The sequence below is a fragment of the Lipophrys pholis genome (genome assembly GCF_963383615.2).
Source record: "Lipophrys pholis genome assembly, chromosome: 18".
NCBI lineage: Eukaryota > Metazoa > Chordata > Actinopteri > Blenniiformes > Blenniidae > Lipophrys > Lipophrys pholis.
In genome coordinates, this window is record NC_137646.1 from 25,330,061 (window position 1) to 25,348,950 (window position 18,890).

At 44.3% G+C, this 18,890-nt stretch overlaps 1 protein-coding gene across 1 annotated transcript in view; it reads right to left on the minus strand.

Annotated features, from left to right (window-relative positions):
* The window catches only part of exoc6b (exocyst complex component 6B), a 78,820-nt gene that overhangs the window by 24,055 nt on the left and 35,875 nt on the right, over nt 1-18,890 (minus strand). Inside the window, exons 16-20 of the mRNA XM_080486069.1 lie at nt 15,218-15,329; nt 14,064-14,198; nt 13,787-13,975; nt 7,491-7,632; nt 1,913-1,986 (exon numbers count right to left, since the gene is read on the minus strand). Coding sequence (XP_080342195.1) covers nt 1,913-1,986; nt 7,491-7,632; nt 13,787-13,975; nt 14,064-14,198; nt 15,218-15,329 — 652 coding nt within the window. The remainder of the gene's footprint in view (nt 1-1,912; nt 1,987-7,490; nt 7,633-13,786; nt 13,976-14,063; nt 14,199-15,217; nt 15,330-18,890) is intronic.

Consider the following 18,890-nt stretch of genomic DNA (forward strand, 5'->3'; position numbering starts at 1 on the left):
AAAAGTCTTAGATTTGACAGATTTTGGCTTCAGTCTTTGCGGGTTCGTCCAGAAAACGAGCGATTATGTGACGCATGAAGAGAACGGTTAAACAAAGCGTGTCTCCAATTTCCAACGTCTTCCTGAACAGTCCATATTCTCCCGGGACTTGGTAGCTTTATTTTGAAAGTCACCGTGATAATCCAACTTGGTCGTCTGTCCGATGCTCCGCTTTCCGCCGAAAACACAACTTTTCAGAAATGCTCCAAATCAGTTTCCATGGAAACGGGGAAAACTTAACGTTTAGAAAACACTCTGTGGGAATTTGGGGGAAAAGCAACTTTTTAAAACGTCTCCGTGGAATCGGGGGGAAATGGGAACTTTTTAAAAAAAAAACGCCCCCGACACTATCGCTGTTGAAATTGGGTAAAATGGAACTTCTTGTAAAAAAGCTCCAGGTCAGTCTCTATGGAAACCGGGGACAACGCAACTTTGTAAAAGTCTCAGTTAAAACGGGGCAAAATGCAACTTTTCTGAAATATTGCTAAATCTGCATCACGGCTGAAGCAACGAGTCCTTGTGCACATGCTCAGTAGAGCCAAATCGGAAAAATGTTTCCTCCGTGGTGTAATGACTGTCAAAATAAAAGCACCAAGTCCCAGGAGAATATGGACTGGCAGTCGCCACAACAACATTCCAACCTGGTGCTTTTATTTTGACAGTCACCGTAATAACAATCCAACTTGGTGGTCTGTCCGCGTAGTTTTACAACAAAAACAAACAGCGCCCACTCGTGGGCTGGCAATGCTAATGACATCGTTTTCAAAATGTTGCCATCTAAGCGTGCAGCTTTTGTTAAGTGACGCATTTTCACGTGAAACGTTGCATAAACGGGGATTTAAACGGCACAGACGTGGAAGTGGAGTTATATTTAGACTCATTTCAAAGATATGAAGACAGAAAAAAAGAAGCTTATTCGGAGAAAACCGGAATTATTACTGTACGAAGGCAGAATTTACCGTAATTTCTGGACTATAAGCCGCCACTTCTTTCACAAGCTTTGAACAACGACTTGGGTAATTTATGGATTTTTACTGGTTAACGAGCTTCATGCAGTCGATGCGTGGGTGACGCGCTCAGGTGCATCACGTAACTCCCAACATTTCTTTTAAAATTTGGTGGGTGCGGCTCAATAGTCTAGAAATTACGGTAATTTGTTACGACGGGTCTGCGAACAGACGCTCCCTTGTCTCCGTCTCATCAGTCCGGCTTCAAGAAATATGTTGAACCTCATGATACACCGACGAACCATGAATGTTTTCCATGTTTCAGACGATCTTAACATCAAATTGTATAAGTTCCATTTCATTTTCAAAAGTTTCACTGCCAGAATAATTGTTTTAAATGTCGCCTGTTCCTTTTCCACAATGAGTTCTTGTCAAACGTCACAGGAAATGTCCCGCGTGGGAAAAGAAAGGTACGAGAACACGCCCCTCACCGTGCCGTAGTTTAGTTTAAAAAGCGAAGTGAAACTTTAAAAAAAAAAAAAAGATAAAAAAATACCGATACGTCACTTTTTCTGACACTTTAACAGACTTTCTTTCCTGATAACTTTGCAAACATCCAACCACAGAGAGAGTATGATGAGATGATGAAATCTTAAAAACACCAAAGAAAGAAAAAGACGATGAAAAAAAAAAAAAAAGAAAACTAAATCAGAAAACCAAATGAAGAGGGGAGGAAAGAATTGGAGGAGGAGGAGGAGGAGGGCTGGGGGTGTGTGTGTGTGTGTGAGGGAGGATGGGAGGAAGGATGAAAAGGATGAAGGAGGAGGAGGAGGGGGAGGAGGAGGACGAAGATAGTGGGGAAGGAAAAAGAACACAGAGAAAGAGAGAACGAAGGAGAGAGGACGACGAGGGAGACAAAGACCTACTTGTCTCAAGTCACTGAAGGCCAGAAGCAACGTGTCACCCTGGAAGCCTGCGACCGGCCCGGCTCTGGCAAAACCTGTGGGAAAATACAAACCCGCCCCCCCCCCACAGCCCACCCCCGGAGAGGGGGGGAGGGGGGGGGGGGGAGGAGGGGAGGAGAGAGGGTGAAAAAAAATAGAGCGAGAAGACGGAATAATAAAAGACCTGGTGGGATTCGCTATGCATCAGGATGGATTGGCAGACAAATGACAGCCGAGGGGGGGGTGGGGTGGGGGGGGGGTCATGTCGCTAGGGCTCCTTGACAAGTATGTGTGTGTGTGCGCGGGTGTGTGTGTGTGTGTGTGTGTGTGTGTGTGTGTGTGTGTAGATATAAATTTGTGTGTCGACGCATCGCTGTATGTTTACAGATATGCTACGTGTGTTGTAGTGTGTGCTTTTTGTGTGTATATGTGTGTGTGTATTTGTGACGATATGCATGTAAACGGTTGAGGTGTGTGTGTGTGTGTGTGTGTGTGTGTGTGTGTGTGTGTGTGTGTGTACAGATAAGTCGTGTGTGTTATGTGCTTTAAAGTGTGTATGTGTGTCGGTGTTCTAGAGTGTGCGTCATTCTCTGTGTATGGATATCTGTGACTCTACTGACGTGTGTGTGTGTGTGTGTGTGTGTGTGTGTGTGTGTGTGTGTGTGTGTGTGTGCGTCTATTTGTGATGATGTGTGTGTACATCGGTTAAGGACGATCAGATTTTGAACCGAGAGAGACTCGTGTATGTGTGTGTGTGTGGGTGTGTGTGTGTGTGTGTGTGTGTGTGTGTGTGTGTGTGTGTGTGTGTGTGTGTGTGTGTGTCGGGGTCGTACGGAGTGTGAGCTGTGGTCTTGGCGTCAGTCGGCTCCCGTAAACAAGCTGACTGGTATTCTGAGCGAGGGAACGAGAGAAAAGAGGAGTGCCGCTCGGAGAGGGAGAGCGAGCCTGTAGCTAATCTCTTTCACCTCCACACACACACACACACACACACACACACACACACACACACACACACACACACACACACACACACACACACACACACACACACACACACACACACACACACACACACACACACACACACACACACACACACACACACACACACACACACACACACACACACACACCATGAACTACTGAAGCCATTTTGTTAATTGGTGAGTTAATGAATTAATTAACTGTTCCTTTTTTGTGGCGTGCTAACGCTAACCACCGCTAATTTGGATGCTGGCTAACGCTAAAGTCGCTCGCGGAGGATTCCTTCAGTTTAGAATCAATGAAGAGGTTCTACAGTAAACAGGAGCTTATTGACATAGCAACAGCTAATGATGCTAAAGCTAACAGAGCGGGAAACAGGAAGAGTCTCTGAACCCACAAACACCTGTCAGCGTTTGATGTACAATCTTTCGAAAACTTCAGGAATTGTTCGCAAAACAACGATTTCAAGGGAACACAGAAAACTTTTGTGGCGTTTTGGGGGTCAGTCTCCACTACAACGCGGCTCAGAGCAGATGAAAACGCAACTTTTTGAAAACAGATCACAAGGTGGAAGTTCTTGTAAACACACCGGCCCCGTCTCCATGGAAACAGGGGAGAACGCAACTCTTTGAAATCACTCCGACTCCGTCTCCATGGAAAGGGGGAAAGTAAAACTTTTTGAAACTTTAACTTTGTGAAAATGATTGTCTCCATGTAAACGGGAAAACGCAGCTTTTTGAAATCACTCCGACTCGGTCTCCATGGAAAGGGGGGGAAATGCAACTTTTTGAAAATGATTAGACTGTGTATCCATGGAAACTGGGGGGTGAAACTTTTTGAAAATTTGAATTCGTGAAAACGCTCTGTTGCCATGTAAACAGGGGTAAACACAACTTTTTTCAAATTGAACTTTGTGAAAATGCTCCGTCTCCAAGTAAATGGGGACGAAATTTATAAAAAAATTCCACTTTGTGAAAACGCTCCGACTCTGCCTTTGTTGAAACGGGGAAAACACCACTTTTTGAAAACGCCCTGACTTTATCTCCATGGAAACAGGGCAGATGCAAATTGTGAAAACAACTTTGTGAAAACGCTCCGTCTCCATGGAAACAGATGAAAACACACAACTTTTCTGAAACGCTTCTACTGCGGCATGCACGACCCAAAAACTTTATAAATACAAACCCAACAGCGCCGCCTCATGGCCCGGCATACTAACTACAGTATTTCCGTGTCATCGATGTTAAAACGTTGCCAGACGAACGTCGTCATGGAAACGGGGCCTTAACGGTGTGAACTGCACAGTCATCAACCGAGACGGTTTCTTTACTTCAGGTTTGACGTACGAAACTTAAGAATAAATATTGATGAAAGTTGGGCTCAGCGGTTCTGGTTCTAACTGGAGGAACTTTTCCATCACTGCACAGCAACAAACGGTGTTTCTCCTCCTCCCTGCTTCGCGGGTCGTCTTTCTATCCATTCACTCGTCCGCAGATCCCCGTTCTTTTTCTATCTTTCCTTTTTATCTGTCAACAATCCTGGAATTCCTGCGCTTTATTCCACCTCTAATCCCTCCTCTCTTGTTCTCCCTTCGCCTTCACTTCCTCCGCCTTTCAAACCCGCCATTAATTTTGCCTTAATCCCTCCTCTCATCCATGTATTTCTTGCTCTCTTCTCTGCCCTTTTCTTTCTCTCCTGCTTGCTCCTCCTCTTCTTCTGGCCTCTTTCATCATTCTTTTTTGATTTTTTTTGTTAAATTTAATCCCTTTTAAATTCACCTTCTCTCCCCAATGCGCCCCCACTGTGTTTATAATTACGTTTTCTTTTTTCTTTTTCTTCTATTGGGATTCAATATTTTCTCTTTTCATCTCTTCTTCTCCACGATTCATTCAGCAGCTCCTCAATGACACCAGGAAATAGTAATCTTAAACACTGGACTTTTATTTTAATTTGAAAATCTCATCGATGCAAATATAATTAAGTGAAGTGGTGCTCAATAAATGGGCTTTTTTGGTTCATTTAATCAAGATATTTTGTCTTTAAATTGCAGAAAATCATGTTTTACATGTCTTTTATTAAAAGCAATAAACAGAAAAAAGTGAATAATGTCGGTTTCAAGCTGCACGACACAAATAAACTTTATTTTTTTGTTTGGTTTAATTGATTTAAGTGAGTTTGTCCCAGTTGCTCCATCTTTCCTTTCAGATTCATTATTCTGTCACTTTGATTTTGTAAAACATGAACAAATCTTTAGTTTCGATTGTTGGAAATCTTCCTTAATCGTAGAAGAGAGAAACAAACCGAATCACGGGCAAAAGTTTTAAAAGTTTTTAATTTTACTTTGGAGTTCACCTGGCAACGTTTCAAATGACCATTTTTATGGAGACTGAGCATTTTCAAAAAGGAGCATTTTCCCCCCGTTTCCATGTAGACGAAGTTAGAGTGATTTCAAAAAAAGTTGCGTTTCCCTTGCAGTTTGCAAGGAGCTTGAACTTTTTCTAAAAGTTGCGTTTTCCCCGAGATGGACCATTTTCAAAGAGTTGGTTTCGCCCTATTTTCATGGAGACAAAGGATTTTTATAAAGTTGCGTTCTCTTCCGTTTCCACCGAGACGGACTCAGAGAGTTTTCTAAAAGTTGTGTTTTCCTCCGTTGTGACAGAGTTGAAGCATTTTTTTTAAAAGTAGTTTTTTCCTCCCAATTTCCATGAAGACAGGATTTTCAAAAAGTTGTATTTTCCTCCGTTTCCACGGAGACAGTCAAAGCGTTTCCTAAAAATGTGGTTTTCCAGAGATGCAACATTTTCAAAAAGTTGCTTTTTCCCAATTTCCACAGAGACAGAGAGTTATCTAAAAGTTGTGTTTTCCGAGAGATGGACCATTTTCAAAAAGTTGTTTTTTCTCCACTTCCATGGAAAGAGTATTTTCAAAAAGTCAAGTTCTCCCGGAAACTATTTTCAAAAAGTTGCACTTCCCTCAGTTTCAACAGGGACAGAGTAGGAGCGTCTGCATTTTCCAAAAGTTGAATTTTTTGCCATTTCCATGGAGTCAGTGTGTTTTCACAAAGTTCCACCTCTACTACCAGTTTTCAAAAAGTTGTGTTTTCATTGACTCCGAGCCTCGCCGTCATTGAAACGGACACACAAAGTGAAAACGTTCGTTTTCTTACTCAGAACCTCGTCACGTAATCGGAGCTTTCGCTGCTTCAATGCGACGAGAAGCGGTGGAACGTGTGATCCGGTCCGTTTCTCGCTGCGCTGAAGGAAATCTGATCGTAGAAAATAAATGATCGCTTAAAAGCTTCGGATTCAAAAAAAACCAAAAAAAACAACGTAGATTTAAGAGAGATTTAATTTAGATTCCAGCGAAGAGTTAAATTCACATCGGAACCGGTTCAGGAGCTTCGTCTGTCCTGAATAAGTAACTGAGTGACCTGCTAACCCCTCCAGCGCACTGCACGCATGTCACCGCACATCACGTCACACACACACACACACACACACACACACACACACACACACACACACACACACACACACACACACACACACACACACACAAACAGACACACACACACACACACACACACACACAGTGTGACCCGCGTTGTGACTCTAAGAACCTTCCTCGTGTAAAACCGAGCCAACGACGCCTCTTTTATCCTCCAGCTTTAAGTCTGTGAAATCGAGGAGATGTGTGTGTGTGTCTGTGTGTGTGTCTGCGTGTGTGTGTGTGTGTGTGTGTGTGTGTGTGTGTGTGTGTGTGTGTGTGTGTGTGGGGGGGGTGGTTGGGGTTAGTGAAAAGAAAGGGATCAGAGATGAAAAAAGGAGGAAAGACTGATGGGAGAACTAAAAAATGAGTTTTTCTCCATCCAAAATGCTCTGTGAACCGTGCGACGTGGTCTTCCTGAACAGCGCCCCCTGTGGTCCCAAATGCAAAACAATTCCACCCAGTCTAAACAATCATGCAATATCTTTTCTACTGACACTGAAGGGAAAACAGATTTTAGACTCATTTTCACATTAAAAAGCGAAGAATGAAGAGAAACGGCAGGAAAAGGGAAGTAGAAGACGTCTACGTTCACAGAAATGGTTCATATAAGTTGCATTAGTGAATCCACAGGAATTCAACTGTACATTTCTAAAAGTTATTCCAGGAAGGACAAAGAAAAGAGGCAAAACAGCATTTTTTTAAATGACAATTTCAGCTATAATGTGTTAATTTCGTCTAATCCAGATTAGCTCATACTGAAGACGGATTGCGTTATCGCTTCTACATTTGTTTACTTTTTAAATTTTTTTTTAAATTGTCTGATTTGTTTAAATACAGATATCAAATCAGTTTTTTTGGCCGTAGCAACATTCTGATGTCATACAGTGACCCCTGCTGGTCACAGGTGGTATAGTTTGATGACGACCATTGAAACAACAACAAAAGCATGAAAAACAGTTACCGTAATGTCCAGATTATAGATCTGTTGGGTGTTTTAGGGCCATTTACTGCAGAACATCAAAGAGTTTGGATACTTTCACTGAAACAAATAGAAAAGTTGTGGCGCGGTGGTGCAGTGGACACTCACTCTCGCACTCCTGGACGTCGGTGTTGAGCTGGTGCAGCGCGCCCATGGAGATCTGCCGCACCTCGGGGTCCAGCAGCAGCTGCATCAGGCAGGTGGAGATGTGTTTGCAGGCCGACATGCAGGCCGTCTGGGCCACTTTACCCTGCGGGGCAGAGGCACAGCGACACGGGGGTGAAGTGGGAGGCCCCGCAGAGGGATCGAACAACACACACACACACACACACACACACACACACACACACACACACACACACACACACACACACACACACACACACACACACACACACACACACACACACACACACACACACACACACACACACACACACACACACACACACACACACACACACACACACACACACACACACACACACACACACACACACAATAATAAAGAGCGCTGTGTTCCGGTTCAGTCCGAATGATGAAGGAGCGTAATAAGAATAAAAGGAGCAAATAAGGAAGTACATGACAACGCATTAATACAGAAACCTGTGTGTGTGTGTGTGTGTGTGTGTGTGTGTGTGTGTGTGTGTGTGTGTGTGTGTGTGTGTGTGTGTGTGTGTGGTGACCGGCTGTGGCCTGGATCTCGACCTGGACGTCTGCATTCCTGCAGGATGAAGCAAGGAGATCAAACGGAGGAGGAGGAGGAGGAGGAGGAGGAGGAGGAGGAGGAGGGAAAGGCCAGAAAGTGAAGGCGAAGTGGAAAAACCTCCACGAGGAGCAGAAGAGCAGCAGGGAGACGAAAACAAGAGGAGCAGTTCGGCCTCCAGATCCCACTGAACCAAAGCCATTAAAAGATGGCGTCAGAATCTGACCGGTGGCGAAGAAACGCCGCGCACCTGAAAAAGTCCCCGACAGGACGCGGAGGCCCCGTCGTCATGACGACGGGAAACCTCTCGACGGTGCTCGGAATCAATTTTGAAGATGCCCCGGTCTCCGTGCGGACGACAGAAAAACTTTTCTGAAGCGCACAGCGCCAACTTGTGGCACAACTCTTAGCATTTCTGCCGTTTCCATGGCAACAGACGTGGTTTTCACTTCAAATGTTGACGTGTAAACGTGAAAGGACATGAAAAGGGGGAAGTGAAATAACAGGAATGGACAGAAAAAGACGAGTGGGAGGAAATTAAAACTGAAAGAAAAAAAATCTGAAACGAGAAAGAAGGAATAGGAGAGGAAAGGAAAGATGAAGGGAAAAATGCAACGAGGAAGGAAAAGGTAACAAAGAGTAGGAAATTAATTAAAAAGAAAAAGAAGGAAAAATATAATGTCGAGGAAGGAAAAGAAAGGAACAAAGATGAAAGGATAGGAATAATATTACTATGAAGACAGAAATATTAGTAACGCTGGAGCTGATCTGCAGTAGAACTACTAACCAGATTTAAAAATTTCACTGAAGTGACTCAATGCTGCCCCCCGATGGACTCCAGAGGAATTTACTCAAACCTCCAGCGGCAGGCAACTGGCGGCCCGCAAACTAAAACAGGTCTGCTAGCAATAACGTGTGTGTGTGTGTGTGTGTGTGTGTGTGTGTGTGTGTGTGTGTGTGTGTGTGTGTGTGTGTGTGTGTGTGTGTGTGTGTGTGTGTGGTCTCCAGCAGGTACCGAACACAAGTCAAATACACGCCACTGAAGAGCTTTGTGAACTCCTTACAGCTGCGCGGCGTCACGTTCGCGAATGAAAGAAAGTTCCGTTGATAAATTAGTTCCAACAGGCAGAACGCGGACGGACCGCCGTGTTCCCCCGGCGCCTCCCGGCCGAGTTCAGCCCCCGGGCCTCGTGACGCTCCGGGCAGGCGACACGGTAAGTCACCGCTCCGCGACGCCATCAACGCTCTGATTCACAACTCCTGGAAGGGATTGGACATGGTGGAGAGCGTGCGCTCTGTCCATCCAGAAAGCTGTCAGTCGGCGGAACGGCAACCCGGGGCAGCCAGGAGTCAAGAGGTGGGAACACAGCGGGGGGAGGAAGAACCCGATACAGGCCTGTGACACCCAGGGAGGGGGGGAGGGGGAGGAGGAGGGAGGCTACAGGTGCCTGGACTGATTCACGAGCTGGAAAGATGGAGAGAATCCACCGCCGTTGGACAGAGCGGTTCCAGGTGAAGTCTTGTGGAACGATCACACACTTCTGCAGAGCGGGCAGGTATTATTGCTCGTGTCACTCAAGAAACACCCCAGAGAGAAAAGTCTGGATTCTGTTCAGAGCGAGTTTCTTGGTTTTGTTATTCTCCGTCTGAAGCAGAGCCGGCGGATTCAGGCCGAGGACTTCACCCCGCGGTGAAACTGAACAGGAAGAAGTCGGATCACCATCCCAGGCCTCGGTTACGCAACGTTTCAAGTGGACACGCCTCGATTTTCCCCCCGAAATTGTGATTTTCCATGTAGCGTTTTAATAACAATGTCCGGAAACGACGTAGTTAGTATGTTCGGCCACGAGGTGGCGCTGTTTGTTTTAGTGATATAACCACACACACACACATGCAGCAGAGAAGACGACTCTCCAAACATAAACAATGTTTGTACTCGGACATTCTCGTGGACAGACTATCAATTTGGATTGTTATTACGGTGACTGTCAAAATAAAAGCACCAAGCCCCAGGAGAAAGTGGACTGGGAGTCGTGACACTCTGAAGGGAAACGTGTTCTGATTGGCTCTACTGAGCATGTGCAGAAGAACTAGTTACTACCAGCGCGGTGACCAGTCGCAGCATTTCATAAAGTTCCGGTTTTCAAAAAGTTGCGTTGAAACCCGTTTCTATGGAGACAGAGCATTTTCAAAAAGTCATGTTTTGCCCGTTGCCATGAAGACAGATTCTTTGCATTTTCAAAAAGTTGCGTTTTCCCACCTTTTCCATGTAGATGGAGCATTTTCAAAAAGTTGCATTTCCCGTCCCACATTTCCACAGACAGAGCCAGAAAGTTTTCAAAAAGTTGTGTTTTCCCCGTTTCCATGGAGACAGAGTCAGAGCATTTTCAAAAAGTTGCGTTTTCACTTGAAAACTTGGCGCAAACGTCCTGCAGGCGTCGCTCTGGGCGTCGCTCTGAGGTAGAAAACGACCCGTCGTATGAATTCCCGTGAAACACCGACTCAGGCAGACGTGCTTCTGGTGCCGCATGCTGGTTTTCTACCCTCTGGGGCGGGGGAGGGGCAGGTTGTGGGGTTAACGGGGTCAGTGGGGGTCAAACACCACGCGGTGACAACAGCAGCACAGGTACTCACCGGTAAGGTGGCGTGCTCTACGGGCGTTCCCTACGGCGAGAAACAACACAGCAGGACTCTTAGCGCCGAAGAGACGGACGTTAACGGGAGGAAATGAAGCTCCCGGGTCCAATCGTCTCTTCGAGCCGTGAGAGGACGCTCACCGTTGGACGGCCGTGGCGTTTTCCTCGATTAGTTACCTTTTCCTGAGGACAAACCCGAGCCGGCCGTGTTTTCCGGCGCCGCTCCAATGAACTCGGCCACGCCACTCTGAAGTTGCGTAACGTTGAGGATTTTACTGCTTTAAGAGCTTCTAAAGGGACACGTCCTGTCAAAAGAGTGAGCTGGGAGCTCTTTCTAGAACTCTACTGACAGAGACAAAATAAAATCACTTCAACTCTTCATATAATAAGTAAAATACTTGCTTGTATTTGCACTGCTTGAATCATTTCTGTGAAATTTTTAAGGAAATTGTGATGAATTGTGTTGCAGCTTTTATGTTGATTAAAATATCACTTTATGTAAAACATTCAAAAAATCTGAAAGATGGATGGATGGATGGATGGATGGATGGATGGATGGATGGATGGATGGATGGATGGATGGATGGATGGATGGATGGATGAATGATGGACAGTCGGCTGGACAGACAGATGATGGATGGACAGACGGATGGACGGACGGACGGGTGGATGAATGGATGGACGGACAAATAGATGGATGGACGGACGGACGGATGTATTGATGGACGGACAGACGAATGGATGGACCGAGAGATGGATGGATGAACAGAGAGATGGATGGACGGACAGAAGGACGAAAGGATGGATGATGGACAGATAGGCGATTAATGGATGGATGGACCGACGGATGAATGAATGGACAGACAGACGGACGGAGATCAGCACCATGATAAAGTGGATCACTGTGTTACAGATTTCCTTTCCTCTCAGTTTGGCTGAAATCTGAATCTGGTCTAAACGACCTCTGATCTATTCAAACCGCGTCTTTCAGCACACGAGTACCGGAAGTTCTAAAAGTATTTTATTAACCTACTGCATCTATCACCCCCCCACACCCCCCCCCACCCACCCCCACCTTCACTTCAGCCCTATCCGATTCAGTTCCAACCGTCGGCCCCGAGTCCAGCAGGTCAAACCTCCCAGCATTTTAGATCCATAGCATCTGATCTACTTAGGAGGCCCCGCCAGGGTGTGTGTGTGTGTGTGTGTGTGTGTGTGTGTGTGTGTGTGTGTGTGTGTGTGTGTGTGTGTGTGTGTGTGTGTGTGTGTGTGTGTGCCGGGGTCATGTCCGGGGCTGTCGAACGAAAAGCAGCTTAGAGGTGCTGGAAAACACTTAGCTCAAGCACTGTGTGTGTGTGGCCTTATGGCCTTGTGACCCGCTGAAATCTGCCTGTGCAATCGTCTTAGAGAGTGTGTGTGTGTGTGTGTGTGTGTGTGTGTGTGTGTGTGTGTTAACACAGTGAAAACGTGGCTTATACCAGCTTTGCTTGATGCGTTTGTAAAAGTTAAAGGAGAAATGTGAAATAAAGCATCCAGACACAAATTTCTTTGTGTCGTGAGGAAAAAAACACTTTTCAACTTATTTCAAGGTAAAAGTACCTTGAAATATATATTTTTTTTCTAGTTTTGAGGGGAATTTTTTTCCAGGGCATTTATTAAAAATACACAGCAAAATATTTAAAGACTTTTCTAGACATAATTTGGTTTGTTTTAAAATGTATTTATTTTTTAGCCCTTGTATTTATAGTATATGTATATATGTATATGTATATATGTATAATCTAGAATCTAGAATTAAAAATCGTATTTCAAGTTTTCTTTTTAAGTGAAACTTACTTGCTGCATGGAGAGATAATTTCACTAGATTTGAGTAATTTTGTTCTCAAACTCGAGTATTTATATATATAAACCTATTTAGTAGTTTTAATGGTCTACTGATGCGTCGCTCCTCCCGAGGCTCTCTGGCGCTCCCTGGAGGACAGTAATGGGATGCGGCTGACCCGAGCGGCTCACCCTGTAATGAGCTTAGCAGCCCCATGTTAACGATCTAACCCGGAACCGGCTGGCGCTGTAATGAGCTAAAGCTGATTGTGCCGCCCTGCGATTGGTCATGCCAACATGGAGCGAGAGAGAGAGAGAGAGAGAGAGAGAGCGAGAGAGAGAGAGAGAGAGAGAGAGAGAGAGAGAGAGAGAGCGAGAGAGAGAGAATTTAAAACACGCAGTCAGGCTGAGTGTGCACTTTCTCTAGATTATTCATAATCTGGGCATCGGAAAATAAACATTTACGTATAATCAAGTACAACGAATAATTACGTAGAAATAAGAATCAGTTTTCAAAAGGACTCTAGGACTTTAGAAAAGTAACTAAAATGGGGGAAAGCATTGCTAAAACCATAATAAAAACTTTTTAAAAATGTAAAAAGAAAGGCTTTAAAAAAAGTACAATTACTTAAAGATAAAAGAAATGTAAATAAAAGGAAAAAACATGCAGAACTTCTGAAAAGTGAGCCAAAACATTTAAAAGCTCAAATTGTCTCTTAAAAAATGCTTAAAAAAAGATTAAAACTTAAAATTAAACGGCTGAAAAAGTCAAATTCACTACGTAATCTCACCAGAATGTTTTTATGTTACATATAATTCCGTAAAAAGAAGCCGAATTTTTTTAAAAGGACTCTTAAGTCTGGCCTGAAAAGGACTTTAGAAAGTAACTAAAACGGGGGGAAACAAATTCATAAAACCAGAATAAATGAGGGAAAATGTAAAAAAAAAAGAAAAGAAAATGAGTCAAGGGAGAAACTGCTGAAAGGAGCCAAAATGGTTAAAAATCTCCAATTGTCTGTTAAAAAAATGCTAAAATAAATTAAAAAGTGTTAAAATGGCTCAAACTGAACATGTCAGGTCCCTATGTAATCCTCCACAGCGTTTCTGTTAGAAACCACACGCCTGCAGAAAAGAAAAAACCTCCGACAAACGAGAAACTTCTCGAAAGGAAAACGTTAAAAGCGTTTTCACTGGAAGCTGAGATGATTTCCTGCGTTCAGGATCGTTTCCAATGCACTGACCGGCAGGTTGGTGAAGACGCTGAAGGTGCTCCTCAGGAAGGCGATCAGGTCCACCAGGTAGTCGCTGGCCGCCGGAGCCCCGCCTCCAGGCACCGGCGCCGTCCAGTCGTAGTCGGCCAGCTGCAGGAACTGGTCGATCTTGGCGTTCAGGCTGGTGTAGATCTCGGCCTCGGCGGCGTGGCGGGCGTCCTGACGGAGGAGGAGGAGGAGGAGGAGGAGGTGGTCACGGGCGATACGCAGGCGATAAGGATGAAGGTGAGGAAGAAGGAGGCGGTACCTTGAAGGTGGAGGTCCCGTACAGCTTGGTGGCGTTGACGGTGTCGGGGGGAACGTTGGTGATGTTGGATATAAACTCCTCCAGGAAGTGGCAGCTCTGCTCCAGGTGGGTGGTGTTAATGATCACCTGCACCAACTGAACCAACACAACACACCTTTAATGGTGTTGAGCTTCAAACAAACAAACAAACACTTTAACTGTATCTCAGCATTAAAAAGGTTTTACACTCAATTTAATTATGAAATCATGTTTTTATTTTATTATTTGTCTCTGATACAATATATATTTTATACTATTGGTCTAATTTGTCACCTGTAATAATGACATATAATTTTATATTTCTATCATACTGCTGAATCTCATCTTTTAATTAAACATATACATTTTTATTCAGAATTTTAATTCTTTTTTTCTTCAAATTTTATTTATTGAAATTTCACAGTTGGAATAGAATAAAAAAAAAACTGTAAAACTGAATAATTCCATTTCATATTTTTTTCTTGCAACGTTAAGTCAAATTATAATATATTTTTGCTTTATTTTCAATATAATGAAATTATACATATTAATAATAAAAATTTCTATCTTATATTTTTACATATTAAATATTTAATTTTTTTTATATTTTTTGTTATAATAAATATTTCACCTCAAGTTCAGTGTTTAAAGAATAAAAGGTATACAATAATTTTTTTTTTTTTTATACATTTTAGTAGTTATTTCCGGTCACATGATGAAAAAAATGGACTTATAGTCCAGAAACTACGGTACTTGAAAACAGACACGTGCATGTGTTTTAATAAAGAAACCCACTTTATATATATCCTCTATATATTTTCTGTTTATAATAAATATTTTACTTCGCTTTATATATTTTAATATTAATTATTAGAACTCTATAATTTTAAATATATATATTTATACAGACTATTTAAATATTTTCAATCATTTTAAGTTATTTAATTGAAAAAAAAAGAGAAGACTTATAATACAGAAAATACGGTACTTAAAACAAAATGTTATTTCTCACAAAATAAAAGGATTTAATACTATTTTTTAATCTTCTCCCTGTTTAAATAAAGCTCGTCATATTGCCGTTTGAGAAGGGAAAAGCATCCGTTTTCGTGGCTCCATGACAGAAAGGTCTGGCGTACCTCCGCCAGCCCCACGTTCTTCTTCTTGATGCCGTAATGCAGGCAGTGGCTGAGGGTTCTGGTCAGCAGGAGGTTGGTGGACTTCCGGATCATGTCATCGATCTCGGTGGAGCTGAAGACACAAACATCAGCGTCAAAGCAGGAGGACGAATCGAGGCGTGAAGACGGTTTCAGGGGAATTTCCTGTTCGCACGGCGACGTTTTGAAAACAAAAGTTGACACGAAAATGGCAGAAACGCTGAAAAACAAGCATGTTGGGCCACTAGTTGGCGCTGTTTGTCTTAATAATGAAACCACACACATCCAGCAGGGAACAATTCGCTATAAACATCAACAATGTTGGTACTCGGACAATCTAGTGGACGGACCACCAAGGTGGATTGTTATCACGGTGACTGTCAAAATAAAAGCACCAAGTCCCAGGAGAATACAGACTGGGAGTCATGTGAAGTTGCGTTTTTCCTCCACGTTTTCCCCGTTTCCATGGAGACAGAGTCTGAGCATTTTCAAAAAGTTGCGTTTCCCCCGTTTCTGAAGAAACGGAGTCTGAGCGTTTTTGAAAAGTTGCACATTCCCGTTTCCATGGAGACGGAGCGTTTCCAGAAAGTTGCATATTCCCGTTTCCAGAAAGTTGCTAATTCACGTTTCCATGGAGACGGAGCGTTTCCAGAAAGTTGCTAATTCCCGTTTCCATGGAGATGGAGCGTTTTCAGAGAGTTGCTAATTCCCGTTTCCATGGAGACGGAGCGTTTTCAGAAAGTTGCTAATTCCTGTTTCCATGGAGACGGAGCGTTTTCAGAGAGTTGCTAATTCCCGTTTCCATGGAGACGGAGCGTTTTCAGAAAGTTGCTAATTCCTGTTTCCATGGAGACGGAGCGTTTTCAGAGAGTTGCTAATTCCCGTTTCCATGGAGACGGAGCGTTTTCAGAAAGTTGCTAATTCCTGTTTCCATGGAGACGGAGCGTTTTCAGAGAGTTGCTAATTCCCGTTTCCATGGAGACGGAGCGTTTTCAGAAAGTTGCTAATTCCTGTTTCCATGGAGACGCAGCGTTTTCAGAGAGTTGCTAATTCCCGTTTCCATGGAGACGCAGCGTTTTCAGAGAGTTGCTAATTCCCGTTTCCATGGAGACCGAGTCGGAGCGTTTTCAGTATCTCTGAGCACCGTTGCCGTGTAAACAGACCTCCAAAAACGCAACGCAAGTTTTCTATTTTCACTTGAAAACGTTGAGGCAGCGACCGACAGCGGTGACCCGGGTATTTCTAAAAGCGTGCACCATTTCAAAAACCTGTCATCTAATAAACACGCCGTCACCGAGAAACATAGTTCAAATCAACAACAGCGAACCAGAAGAAAGTGAGTTTTTGGAAACATGAGCGGAGCCGCCGGGGTCGGGTTGTTCTGTTGCTGCAGAAAGTTGCTGCTGCTGCTGCTGCTGCTGCTTCGTCTGGACGCCAGTAAAAACAGCCCGACTGGATTTCTCCGTCTGTGAATCTCCCCGTCTGGAAAAAAGACGGAAACTCTGCCAGGTCCAGTAAGTGTGTGACCGCTCTACGAGCTGTCGGAGTCATTAAAGGTCCAACGCCGTCACCGATAAGACTTTAGAACAACTCGCCTAAAAGTGGCAACTTCGGGCCGAAATACGATCTTTAAAGCGAGCGAGTAACACAAGGAAGCATGAAGAGACGACGGCGTTTCTCCCGGGGGGCTTTAAACCGCGGTGAAACGACCACCTGCCGGCAGCCAGCAGGGGGGGCCGCTCGCTCTGAAAGCAGCTCCGGTTTCCTGTTAAAACAAATGTTTGATGGCAGAATATCAGGGCCACTTAACAAAATCTCTGACATGCTATCGCTTTTGTTATGTTTGAAATGTGGGCGATGTTTGGTGAAGAAACCCAGACACATTCCACAGAACCTTTTGGGGTTTTTTTTCTTCTTCTTCTTCTCTTCTTTAAATGGCGGATCGCCGCATGCTGTTTAATAGCAACTTCCTGGAAGTATTGGAGTGTTGCAGCGTGCCGCCGCTGACGGGAGGTCGCCGGGCAGATTAGGGTCAAGGCAGGAAACCCCTGATTCACTCTGAGCATGCTCAGTGTGCGCCTCAGAGCTCACGGTGGAAAATAACTACAATAATAAAAGTATTTGACTTTATCTGCTTATGTGAAAATAATGCATGTTTTTAACCTATATAATCTGGATGTTAGGAGGAAGATGCTCTATAATCTGGATGTTGGGAGGAAGATGCTCTATAATCTGGATGTTAGGAGGAAGGTGCTCTATAATCTGATGTTAGTGGAAGAAGATGCTCTATAATCTGGATGTTGGGAGGAAGATGCTCTATGATCTGGATGTTGGAGGAAGGTGCTCTAAAATTTGATGTTAGAGGAGGAAGATGCTCTATAATGTGGCTGTTGGGTGGAAGGTGCTCTATAATATGGCTGTTGGGTGGAAGGTGCTCTATAATCTGATGTTAGTGGAAGAAGGTGCACTATAGTCGGATGTTAGAGGGGGAGACGCTCTATAATCTGGATGTTAGGAGGAATGTGCTCTATAATCTGATGTTAGTGGACGGAGATGCTCTACAATCGATGTTAGAGGGGGAGGCGCTCTATAATCTGGATGTTAGTGGAAGAAGATGCTCTACAATCTGGATGTTAGTGGAAGAAGATGCTCTATAATCTGGATTTTAACGCCAACAGTGACTTTATAAGCCTGAAAGTGAGGCAGAGTCACAAGTTCACCTAATCTGCAACGAGTCGTGATTTGATTTGGAGATATTGACAGAAATGTCAGAAATGTTGAGACGACCTCCGGCGAGCAGAGCGGCGTGTTGACGCTCAGCAGAGGTTGTTTTATCCGACGACGAGGAGTCGACTCCACCGTGTGTGTCAGTGTTCCAGTCCAGAGCCCCGCGGCTAACAAACACATTCCAACCAGGATTTGCAAATGACACACACACACACACACACACACACACACACACACACACACACACACACACACACACACACACACACACACACACACACACACACACACACACACACACACACACACACACACACACACACACACACACACACACACACACACACACACACACACACACACACACACACACACACACACACACACACACACACACACACACACACACACACAGCTGGAAGTTAAGGAATCCTAAAAACGTTCCGATGAGTCGGAGCCGGGGGGGGGGGGGGGGGGGGGGATTCCTGGAGCAGCAGAACTGCTCAGTGTGACGGAACGTGAAGGTTTGGAGGTGAACTAGAGCCCAGCTGGACTTTCTGACGGATTCTGCTGCCGTCAATCAAACATGGCAAGAGGCGAAGAGAGACAGAGCAGCCACATGTTGGTAGTTGGCAGACGAGTTTACAGTACAGAGCAGCAACGAGCAGCAACGAGCAGCACAGAGCGTCTTTATCGTTGACAGTCACCGTGATAACAATCAACTTGATCATCTGTCCACTAGAATGTTTGTGTTCAAACACTGCTGCGTGCGTGTGTGTGTGTGTGTGTGTGTGGCTTCAGTACCAAAACAAACAGCACCAACTAGTGGACCAACGTGCTCACGACACAACTTTCAGGGTTTCCTCGTCATTGTCGTCAAAATGAGCCTCAGAGTTAATTATACGGATTCAGCTAATCTTTCATACGT